Below are 12,686 nucleotides of genomic sequence, written 5' to 3' on the forward strand. Positions count from 1 at the left end.
TGATCTCAGGTTTCTTCAAGGTTGGCCACATGACTGACAGCATTGTTTTGAATTTAGTTTTTAGGTAAGTAAGGGCTACGCTGTTTGAGCCTCTAAGTGGGTTGAAAGAATTCCATGTATCTCAGTAGCAGAGTTGCCAAGATCTTGGCCATCTTCTAGGCAGGAAGAATATCAGGCACATGATACGTTTTATGTCTTGTTTTACTGTGTGGGTGGGCAAACTAGCAGCATTCCAACATAAACACGTTGCTCTTACAAGCCTTCTCGATGACTCTACTGGGCCAGAGAGTTGAAGAGCAACACTAAACTTAAATGATAGTAATGCAATCAACCTTACAATTATAACTCTCATAACTATAATCTCAATCTGTCATCTTGGATTTCCTGCGGCGTGGCCACCCGGGGCAATAATAATTATAAATTGGACCGCTTAGATGAATTTGCTGTCACTACTAATTCAGGCTAATCAATATGAATTAGATTCTCTGCTGGGCACCTCTGTGCTTGGGACTCAGATTCTCAGATTTCTTGGTCCATGTTCAACGATGACACACAACATTTATGGGGGCAGAGGAAAGAAAAACAGTGAAAGGGAAGGATAAGCTTTGGTGGCAGAATGAATTCATTTCTGCCACTCAAGGGGCGTTTCGTGATCAAGGGTGACACATGCCTCTGTGGGGTCTGCACGAGGGGACAGAATGTAGACCTGGGGTGCAGATGGGATGGGACACATCTGTTTAGTGTACAATTCTCTATGCAGCTGTGCAGGGTTAACAGAGAACACACTGCTGCTGGGGCAAATACATTTGTTATTGCAAAAATTTATCTTATCTGTCCTGGGTTTGGGAGACATTTAATACATCATCCAATTTGTCTGCTCTGCCTCCCTGCAGGTCTGTGCATAAATAACATCAGAGGCCCGTGCCCTGTGCTTCTCAGAGTACTCCGATGAGAGCATCTCTGTGACTCTTTAGGGCTGCCCCGTCTTCACCCCAGTTGTATCAACGATATGACCACCTGATCTTCTCTTAAAGGCCATTTTTCATAGTCTAGTTTCAGCAGGGACCCATCTTTGCATCCACATGGTAAGGAATTGTGTAGCTCCAAGAGTCTAGTTTTAAAGACCTAAGCCCCCTACAAGAGCCTCCCATGTCCCAGTTGCTGTGTCCCAGCACTATATGCACATACTTAGAGAAACAGGGTGTATGCAGACCATGAAGACAGCTGTAAATGACCAGTGAAAAACTGTACAAAGGATTCGGGGAGGTAAGGCCACAGACATTTACAAGCCAGGGTGAGCAAGGCATTCTGGGAGGGGAGCCAGCAGGCACGAGAGTATCAGCTTTGGCCTCCCTAGAGTTCCAGCCAATGGGATGGAAAGATGGCGGTTCTGACTGATATAGGAAGGAAGTCAAAAGCTCTAGAAGCTTCACGGGCATTGCTAGGTAAGAGGCTGGCATCATGGCAAAGAAAGAAAATGTCTCAATAGGAGTCCCAGGACAAGGGTGTGCTTGACTCCTTCCTCCAGTTCTTGGGACCATCAAGATCTCAAGCGCTCTGGACAGTCCTCCTTCCAGGCTACAGAGCGTTGTACTGGTCAAGCATGTGAATGGGCTCACCTGTCATGGCGTCTTTTCTGGAAGTGTGCTCTCCCTTAGTTCCATGGTAAGCGGCGTTGTTGCCAGTAGATTCATAGTCTGTTTTCCTCTCTTTGAGGCTGATCATTTCCCGAGGTGAAGCGGGGGCACTTGCTGTATAAAGAAAGGAGAAAGATTATCTTCTGCATCTCCCTTCACGGTCTGCATGGCTTTTCACATAAACAGTTAACTTCACAAATGCACACGGCCCAACAGACATCAGTATGGGTAAAGGCATCACTTATTTTTGCTACTTTTGGCTCTTGATATTGCTGTCCTCCCTTGGTCCATGGCAACTGCTGCTGCTTTATCATAAATGGGACCGGTTTGACTTGGAGGCAGGCAATTAAGGATCACCACCTGGGATCATCTCCCTTGGGGAGAAACAGTGGAGACATGGCCTTCCTAGGAGGACACATGGCCTTTAAGAATGAATCTGGTCTTTCGAGTCCATTCTCCTCCCTTCCCTCTCTCTCCGTCACTTTCTTTTTTAATTAGATATGCTTCAGAGGAGCGCTTCGAGTCCCAGCATCCCTAATTTGAAAACCCTAAGCAGAGACACTCTGAAGTCTGAAACCTTCTGAGCACTGACGTGACAACCGGGGTGGAAAATTCCACACGCCCTACCTCATAGCACAGGCTGCACTCAAAGCACTCAAAATAACTTAAGCTTTTATGTAAAATTAATTCCTGGCTGCATAAAAGTTCTACAGGGAGCATGGATGCATTTTGTGTTTAGACTTGTGTTCTCTGCTCATGATGTCTCCATATATGAAATTCCATATATGAAATTATTGCAGCCTAAAAAAAAATGTTTCAAGATGAGAAACCTGAACCATTTCTGGTCCCAGCCATTTGGATAAAGGATAATAAAGACTCATCTTGACAATGAAGAATCTGTGATGAAAAGAAATGCAGTATGACTTCTACACAGAGCTGCCCCACAGCTGCCTTATGTAAGACAGGATCGGCATCTCCCATGTAGGGACTTTGTTGGGTTGAAGCCACGTCACCCACTGGGCTCTTCTCCAGGCAGCCTGAGGTGCCTGTGCAGAACATTTTTTTTCCTGACAGGGCATTTTGGCCTCAGCTCTTGGGGTGATCATGCTGATAATGCTCCCCCCACCCCACCCCATAAATTTTATCTGCTTCTTGTTTGCTGAGCACGAGGGATATATCTCACCATCAGCCATGTTCCAGTTTCTAAAGGAGATGTAGTTATAGAGAGGACTCCCCCAGGGAATTCCATGTTTTTAAAAAGTAGACCAGCACCAGAAATATGGAAACCACAGATAGTGGGATGGCTTGGTAGCAACTCAACAGTGAGCCAGTGTAGAGATGTGGGAAGAAGCAGAAAACAGTGAGTTGCTACAGGGGTGCTGGCCAGACCTGTTTCCACTGTGATGGTGACATCTTATGCAGTGTGAGGACCCCAACTGCAGGGTTCTTTTGTCTTTCATTTTCATCTGACTTCCTGAATGCCAGCGCAGTACTCCATAATCTTGCTTTACCCAAATATGTGCCTGAGAGTTTAAGGACTCTACCCCCAAATCCTGAGCTTTTTTTAATTTGAATTTTGTGTGCAGAACCTGGGAATCTACTCCACTAAGAAGCATACCCAGTGATGAATAAGGCTGTGATTTAAAACAACAACAACAACAAGAGCAACAACAACACAAAAAAACCCTGTTTTTCTTTAACATAAAGCCTGCCTTGCCAGTGTCAAAGCCACTTTTCCAGCCATGCCTCAGTTTACCTTTCAAAGCATCATTCACATCCTGTGCAGGTTCCTCAGGCCCAGCACACAGGCCTTGCTTATTCCCTGAATGTACATTTTCATAGCATGTGAGTCACTGGATTCTGTCAAACTCAGTAGACTCTGCACGCAAATCCCTGTGCCAGACACTGCAGGAAGCAGCGGTGTGAACTGTGCTAAGCTCGCTAAGATCAGGGAATCCCAGTAAAGGAGGGGAACGGGCAGGCGAAGACATTAGAACTAAAGTCAGATGTATTCAGAGGTCCCATGTGAATTCTGGAAAAGCAAACAGGCGCTGTCCGGCTGTCCCAAAAGAACCTCACAGCATCCCCAACTGCTCAAAATGAAGCCCGGGCTCACTTGCTCAGCTCTTACAGTGCTCCGAGACTTCCATCAGAAACAATCCACAAATTCCTAAAATATAGATGCCTGAGCCCCATACAATACAGGTTGGGTCAGAGCACCGGGTGGAAATCCACGAGCAATGGACATGACGACTTGCTGTGCTCTCATCTGTCACGGAGACACTTGACATCTCAGCGATCTGACAATCTGACAGAGGGGTGCATTTTCTTGCTACACGGGGCCTCCAGATCTTCAAGGAGGGATCAGAGCAGGACTGAACCTCTGTCCATTTCAGGCTGGGTAGAGACAAGGGGTACTGTGTCGGGGGGTACGCTGCATTTTATGTGTCTTTAGGATCCTGAGCTTAATGGAGAATTACTGCAAAAAACAAGCCAGGCTCCCACAATCCCCAGCATGGCTGTGCTCAGCCCACTCCTGCCTATTCTTGTCCCATCAGCTGCGGGGGTCTCACATACTTCCATAACCTTCTGGGAAAGTCCTTCTTCTGTCCTTGTCCCTCTGCTCCTGGGTATCCTTGTACACAAGCTGGCCATTTAGGAGTCTATGTTATCAATCAAAAAGGCACAGTACTTTGGAACCTTTTGACCAAAGCTTTTAAAATGAGAGCCTAATATCGCGCAGATGGTGGTGTTTATTAAGCTACATGAAGTGTGTAATTATCTCCTGAGACCCTGCACACGGTGATGCTTTGAGTCTCCAGTAAATCAGGATTAAGCTCCAGGAAAGATCAAATCATGCGAACAAATGTTTATTAGGTGTCTTGATGTGCCTGGCCTAGGAAACAGCAAGGCAGAACACGCGTTGAATGAATTCCCATGCTGGCCCTTGCTTGTTTACTCCGGAGGTGGCTCTTCCATATCCCAGCATCTTCCCATCTATGCTCTCAGTCCATCCTCCTGACATTGATTGGTTGACTATAGCTCTTACTTAGAGCCTTTAGCCAGCCGCCCTCTTATGTGTCCTAGGTGCGCGCTAAGCCTCAGAATTGTAGAGTTAGAAGTCTGATTGGCCACCTCTGTGCTTCTAAGTTTCTGACTCTCACCTATAGTTGGACCAAATGTCCTACGGACAACCATACCTTGAACACAGAAACTTTCAAGAAGTTTTGAGAAGGAAACTGATTTCACTCCAACTTCCTTTCTTTGTTTCTGCTTTTCCCCACCCTGTGACAGTAAGTCTGCTGTAAAAGATTGAGGGCAGTCAGCCACTTTGCTGGGCAGATTTTCTATCCAATTCTCCAAGATGCTATTTCAAAGACCAGGGTTTCCTCAGTGGGGGTTGTGGATCAGGGAGGGGAACAGAAAGACGTTGAAAATAAGAGCCTAGATAGATGGGTAAGCACTGGGGACATCTGATTTTTTTTTTTTTAAAGAGACTGGATATTTTTTTAAAAAGATTTATTTATTATGTATACAGTGCTCTGCCTGTATGCACACCTACAGGCCAGAAGAGGGCATCAGATCTCATTATAGATGGTCATGAGCCACCATGTGGCTGCTGGGAATTGAACTCAGGACCTCTGGAGGAGCAGTCAGTGCCTTAACCTCTGAGCCATCTCTCCAGCCTGACATCTGATTATTTAGTCTTCATTCATTCCCCATGTAACAAATAAACATTCAGACAAGGAAAGATAAGCTTAACACCTTATACACTTTGAAGAAGAGACCAGCAGGGCACTTATGTTACTAAGTCACGTACATATTTACCATTCAGATTCTCATCTCATATTTGGGATCATTCAAAATGACCAGGAAAGCCTATAAAGTATTTTAGAAATAAAAGAACTGAGATCAAAACTCAAGTGCTAGGGATTTGGTAAGATGAGAGAAAAAAATATGAATAAAAGTTGGTTATGGTACAGACTTACTGATAATTCATAGGCTATATAGCAAGACAACTGGGTATGAGATAGTTAGAAATACTTATGTAACTCTGATGTGAATCTTGCCTATGTCCTTTACACTCATTCCTCATTGAGTGCAAGAGGGCATTCCATAGCTGGGAAGCAAGTTCAGCCAAGACCGGTTCTCTGTCTGTGTGAACCCAACAGGGTTGCCACCGCAACAGAACATGCACTCACGTACTACCCAGTGTACAAGCCATATACAAGACAGCAATTCCCAGTGTGATCCTGATGAGGGGTTGGGAGTGAAGCCAAGGCCTGGGCTGCCTCTTACCTGAGCGGTTGTTGGGAGACACACGCACAGGAGAGATGGAGGGTGTGCGGGAGGAGGAGTAGGGCCTTTGCCGATCCCTCTCGATGGTTGAAGATGAGGCTACAAAGTGATACTGTGACCATCCATCCTGTAAAAGACAGAGCACTCCTATCAAGTAGGGAAGGCCAGGAGATGGGTCATCCCCCGACTGGGTGGAATTCCAAGCCTTTGAACTTGCAAAACATTTCTGCAGGTGACAGAAGAGATTGCAGAGCAGCCCCACCCCCTCCTCCCGCACATCACCAAGCCTTGACCCACAGGAATGGAAATTGAGTACACACCTCTTCCCCCTCCAGATAGCCTGGCTGGGAAGGTGGGTGGTTTGTGCCTGCTTTTCCCTCACCAATATTGAATAAATGGTCTCTGTGCCATTTATTCTGTGCCAAATGCATCATTAAAGACAAATACGCTGCCTAAAATGTCAGATGACTCAAAATGTCTGACTTCGGCCTACCGGGCTCCAGCTGTGCCTGCTTGCTCTCCATTTGCTAGTGAACCTTTCTCGAGTGTTGACTTCCTTATTTGTAGGATAGATCTGTGAGCAACAGAGTACTGGGGCAGCAGCTGTCCTCTCTCTCATTTATCCCCTTTCTGTAATTTCCAAATTCTTTCTAGATCTAAGAAGCATCCCCCGCCTGCCTCAGGACCTAAGGCTCTGGTAAGGCACTGGATGATGACACATTCCCTGGAAATCCCGGGAATTCCACTTCTCAGAATGTGTCCCACGCTCCATCCCTCTCTCCCCTCACAGCTTCTGCATCTCCCACCGCATCTTCCCCGACTTTCCAGATATCTGGTCAGCATGTGAAATGCATACATTCTATTTTATTATAAGTCCCACAGAAATGCATTACAGGTCATGTTGTGAATGAGAACAAAGAAGAAAACTAAAACAGCCAAGGGCTCTTGTTAACACGTCATCGGCTTTCCTTACGGTTTTTCTTGAAAAATTCAACTGTATTTCTATCAACTGTCCCAAGGAGTGCTGGCATAGGAAGAGAGAACAGCAGGCAGCTGCCCTGCTCCCAATTCCCTCGTCACAGAGACAACTGTTTCTAACTCATTTAGTTCTTTTTTAAAAGATAATATTTAGACTTTAAAAGAATTTGATGTTTTATGAGGAATCATTGCAAATATTAGTAGATGACAATTAAGAACACAATTCATACTTGCCTTAATATTTGTTTATCTCTTTGTTTATCTGATTTTATAGTTCCTGTTCTTACTCATATGAAGAAGCCAGGACTAGAAGCCAGGTTCTTTTGGAAGAGGCTACCCAACATGTCCTGGGCAAGCAATGGTGTGATAGATTCATTCTCTCAACAGTTCCGAGAGCTGAATTCCATTTCACAGAGAAGGAAGATAGTGTGGCCACTCAAAGTAAAAAAGGAAACAAATTAAAGATGCTGCTATTAAAATGTGATGTTCTTGTACGTGGAAAAGAGCACAGAGCACTAATGCGGCTGCGCCATGGACCGCAGTCAAGGAAGCACTTTGGAGAGTTAACGCTTTTGGGATTACATGGAGGCAAGCACTAAGGACAGAGCTATGGCTTCCAAGTCAAGGAAAAACAGACATGAAGGCATGGGGTGGAAACAGAACGGTTGCTATGACTGAGGAGTGACCAAAGGTCCAGTGAGACACAAAGCCTTCTGAGTGTTGAGAATTGAAGACAGCACCTAGAATATAGAATAGAGCCAGTGACTCTTGGGGGAGGCAGAGAACACATGAGATGGAGGTTCTGGGGAGAAGTGGAATGTTTGAATGTCTGTTGGAAGTTATGGTGCCTTGACCTTTGGGTATTAGACAGAGAAACCATGCTTCACGATGTGTTACTGCCGTGAGCCTAGAGGACTGGAGGTTCTGCTCCTGAGAAGAATTAAAGACAGAAAAGCAATTTTGGAAGGAAAACCAAGACTTGTTTGGGAGCATGTTGGGTTAGAAATGCCTGAAAGACACGCCTGTGGGATAAAGAATCAAGCAGAAGCTACAAGTTTAGCTTTCAGGAGCAAGGTAAGAGGTAAAGCTCTGGAGTTCAGAATACAGATATTATCCCAAGCAAAAGAACAGAAAGAATCTGAAAAGGGAATGCAAATTGTGAAAGGCAGAAAGCAGCGGCCACACGAGCCAAGGGATGCTCCAAGAATCAGAGTCAGAACAGCATCTAAGAAGGCTGAGAGGAACTGAGTGCAACGTCTGGGAGGAGGCTGAGGCTGGTGTGATGTCAGGCAAGGCAAGGGGGAAGAAATGCATAAGAGAAGGCCAAGCACTCGACAGGGACAAGTGCCTGCGCTGTTCTTGGAAAGGTAGAAACCGCTGTGATGGGGATTGAGGGGCTTCGTTTGAGAAGTTTGGTAAAGTATCTTACATGGCATCAGAAGACTGAATTAAAGAAAGGAAGACTGGGTGTTTGGACAGTTCTTCGAGAAGTTCTAGAATAGAGAGAAACAGCAACATGGGGCTTGAAGAGAGTGAGGGATGGAGAGACGCTCTGAAAGATGGTCTGGAAGACACTCGGATCTTCTATGTGCTGACTGGAATGACTCTGCATCCAAGACAAAGAAGCTGACGACATAGGGGAAGAGGGAACATCACACGATGATGTAGGACTAGTAGGATTCAATGAACCACGAGTTGCTGGCCACAGAGGAAAGGGTGAGGAGAGACAGGCCATCCAGTCAAGAGATGGGGAAGTGGGGAGATTTGAGGCTAGGATGTGAGCTTCTTCTTCCATGGCTTTGCATGTTTTTTTCCCGTGAAAATGAGAAATGAGGTCACCTGCAGAAAGCAAGGAGTATAGTGTTGGGGGATGGTCTGATGTATTTTGATGCTAATTACTGCTTGCTGTCTGTTGACCCACGTTTTGCTTAATAAAATGCCATCCCACTTGGGCAGGGCAAAGGAGATAGGTGGGGCTTAGAGAGAAGAATTCTGGGAAGAAGAGAGACTGCCATGAGGAGAAAGGAGACCTGAAGCGAAGAGAGGAAGGCCGCCATGGGTTAGCTGGAGGAGAAGCACATGGCCGGTGGCATGGATAGAGAATCCAGCCCAGATGAAGAACATTAGCAAGTATTTGGGACTATGGATGGGAGGTAGCTTGATAGAAGTTATTGGAAACAGATGGCATGGGATTGAGGCAGGGATCCCATGCCTGCCCTACTATGGGAGGTAATTTAGAAGACTGATATCTGCTCTGCCCCAGGTTAACTAAGGCTATTTTAAAATATAACAAGTGTCTGTATCTTGATTGATTGCTAGCTGGGCCTATAGATAATACATGTAATTTAAAAAACAATAGTATAGCTTAGACAACAGGAAAAGAAACAGGAATGAGGGGGTGAGAAAGGAGAAGTAGCAGGGGCTCAGTTCCAGAGGCGAGCAGAAAGCAAGGCTCTTTGGTGCGGGACAGATGGCACAGTGGGTAAAGTGCTTGTCATACAAAGCAAGAATGAGGACTGTAGCTCAGATCTCTAGCACCCATGGACATACATTCTGAGCAGATGCTGTGGTTCACCTCTAGTGCCAGGTCCTTGAAGTGAGTGAGGGATGGAGAGAGGTGAAAATAAATCCTCAGCATTATGGCAGCCAGAGAAGCTAAAGTAGTGAGCTCTGGGCTGAGGGGGGAAAGGGAAACCCTGTCTCAGTCTATACAACAGAGTGATCAAGAAGAAACCAGTTATCAACAGCAGGCTTCCACAGGCCCGCATACACATGTGCACCTCTGCACATGCATCGCATCACACACACACACACACACACACACACACACACACAAACACCATACAAACAACAACCCTGGATGAGAGGTCACCTTTTCCCTCTTTCCTCTCATGCAGTGAAATAGGAATTTTGTAATGGCCAAACTTTGAGATGACTGCATACGGAAACGACTGGACAAGCCATGAAGGTTTTTCTGTTCTGATGGTCCATAGTCATATCCTAACAAGTGGCAAAGTATGGCGTAGCATTGGATGCTGGAGACCAGGGTCCAGCTGGACCAGGGGATAGATCATTCACAGCTCATTATGGGCAATTCTGCCAGCTACTTAGTACTGTGAAGATAAGCCTCATTGCTCTTCACGTCGTTTACTGTTTGAATTTTTGATCATTCAATTCCTTGTGTTCTAAATAAGCTCAGAAAATGAAGATATATATTTATGAGGAGACTGTTATTGCTAAGTGAACATGCTTCTGGTCCCACTGACCATGGGCATATTTGTAATCTAGTTAGCAATAAACTATCATTTGTTTACTACTTGATGTCCCTTATAAAGGCTCAAAACTGGTTTATACAAATCTACAACTCCAGGAGATCTTTTTGTTTATCATTTGTCTCTTTGCTCACTTTTTTTTTCTGGTTTAAATTTTAACTCCTTCTTGGTTGTGTGTGTGTGTGTGTGTGTGTGTGTGTGTGTGTGTGTGCGTGCACACACACACACACACACATTATTGTATCAAATGCTTAACCAAGGATCCCTTTGTACATCCTTATGGCTTATTGGGGTTAGATAAGAAAGTTCAGGGAAGAAAAATGGAGGATGAGGAACAGCCACAGTGGCTAGGGAAGAGCTGTTAATCCTCAAGGCTGATGATAAGAAACTTTTAAAATGTCCGTGACTCTGCAAACCCTGAGCAGCGACCCAGAAGATGTGCCCTTCAGCTAGAGACCCAGCTAAGCTGTCAAAAATGTGATATGATATCTGGCACCTCAAATTGGTTTTTATTTTTAACACATTAGACTTAAAACTGGAGGCTGTTAAATTGTTCCAAGAAGATAGAGATGGAAATTCAAAGAGAAGTCCAAAGTCATTGTGGTTTAACTCGACTCCAGAAATCACCTGACCTTTTTTTTATGTCACCTCCTACTGTCTTTCCACCAGTTCTGGCTTTTGTGACAACATTTCTTATGTGTTTCTCTAAGAAATTTATTATCCTCCAAAGCTGTAGCTTTCTACAGTGACATTTTCCGGGGTTCCAAGGGCAGGGGAACTAGGGCAGGGCTCAACTTCATGATCTCAGGTCTTCACTCTTAGTCTAGTGCTCTGTCACTAGCTGTTGTGAAGTCCCTGAATGAACAACAACAACAACAACAACAACAACAACAACAACAACACACATGGGGGGGGGAGAGAGAGAGAGAGAGAGAGAGAGAGAGAGAGAGAGAGAGAGAGAGAGAGAGGAGACACACACACACACACATAGAGAGACAGATACACTCACACATACACACACACAGACATACACACTCACCACGTGTTGTATATACATGTATGCCCATCAGTGTATGTGTGGAGGACAGAGGTGAGCTTTGAGTGTCATCTCTATGGCTCTCCACATTATTTTTGAGTCAGCTTCTTAAACTGATCACAGAGTTCACCTCTTGAGGATGCTAGATGAGAAATAAAGCCCCAGATCTCCCTGACCCCGCCTCCTGGTGCTGAGATACAGGTGTACATCATATGCCAGGCGATTTGTGTGGGGGCTGATAATCTGAACTCATGCCTGCATGATTGGACTACTTTACCCACCGAGCCATTTCCTCAGCCCCTTCATTTTATAGTTTTGATCATATGGTAAACATTTCCAGACAGAATGTTCTTAGTGGAGAGACCTCCCTGATAGGGTAGGATGAAGGGCTGAGCAGTTTGCAAATTGCCTAGGACAGACAGCATGCATTTGCCTCATAACTTCTTATTACAGAAACTGCAAAACACTGAACCCACATCAGTGTGGAGTCTGCTAGGTGTGTTCACAGACCGAACCAGAGAGCTGTTGGTCAAGACTCCAGCGGCTCTCAAGGCCTCGCTCTCCCATACTTGACAGGTCTGTCATTATGGAGAAGTGGAGCAGAAGGCTGAGAGGGGCCAGGCCCCCTCTGCCAGCATTAGTGGTGTAATCAACCAGAAACTCTGTTCTGGTTCCTCTCTCCTCTGTTAGCCAAGGGCAACAGAATTCATGAGCGGGAGGGCTTAAGGAGTACCAACACCCACACTGCAGCCCTCGACCTTCTGTTTGCAGTGCTCTGAGGAAGGCCTGCCCACCCACAATTCCTTGCAAAAGCTCCCTTCTCCCTCTGGTTGATGCTAAGGATTGACTCACCCTAGTTGCAAACCACTGGCTGGTAGTTTTTCTGCATAGGTAGAGATGTCAGTTTAGGGAACATACGGTTACACACACACACACACACACACATACACACACACACACACACACACACACACACACACACACACACACACAGGAATGTCACATAAAGCACTCTCAATGTTGACTTCTATGGGAGCAAAAATAGGTCACACTCTGCAAACTGAGAGAGATATTCGTGCCCAGCCCAGTCACACCTGAGTATGGAACCTCACTGACTGTGATTCCATTTTAAACGGCACACCTTCTAGCTGTTAGCTCAGCACCCAGTGCAGTGCCTTCCCTTTTACAATCCATTCAGCCTGACTCTGTCTTGTGCCAGGTAAACAGGAGGCAGGAGATGCAGGTGCATCAAGTTACAGTAGTTAAATGTGCGCTGCCGCCAAGGCTTGGGAAATCTAGGAATACACTACGGTTTCCCTTTCCCACTGAATGTTCACAGCCTACTGTAGACTGCAGTGATTCTGTTGGTCTCCTAGCTGGGAGGCAGACAGCCTTGTTGGTTTTGAAGCCCTGGTGCTGGGCTTAACACAGGGACACAACGATGCCTGACATATGCTAGTTTGG

General features: G+C 45.6%; 1 protein-coding gene across 5 annotated transcripts in view; it reads right to left on the reverse strand.

Moving 5' to 3' along the window:
• CTNND2 (catenin delta 2) overlaps nt 1-12,686 on the reverse strand; it is an 836,853-nt gene that overhangs the window by 12,324 nt on the left and 811,843 nt on the right. For all 5 annotated transcript variants that reach the window (XM_084781517.1, XM_084781518.1, XM_084781516.1 and 2 more), the window contains 2 exons: nt 5,937-6,063; nt 1,620-1,751 (listed from right to left, as the gene is read on the reverse strand). In XM_084781517.1, the coding sequence (XP_084637643.1) occupies nt 1,620-1,751; nt 5,937-6,063 (259 nt within the window). The remainder of the gene's footprint in view (nt 1-1,619; nt 1,752-5,936; nt 6,064-12,686) is intronic.

The sequence above is a fragment of the Acomys minous genome (genome assembly GCF_964271855.1).
Source record: "Acomys minous genome assembly, chromosome: 5".
Taxonomy (NCBI): domain Eukaryota; kingdom Metazoa; phylum Chordata; class Mammalia; order Rodentia; family Muridae; genus Acomys; species Acomys minous.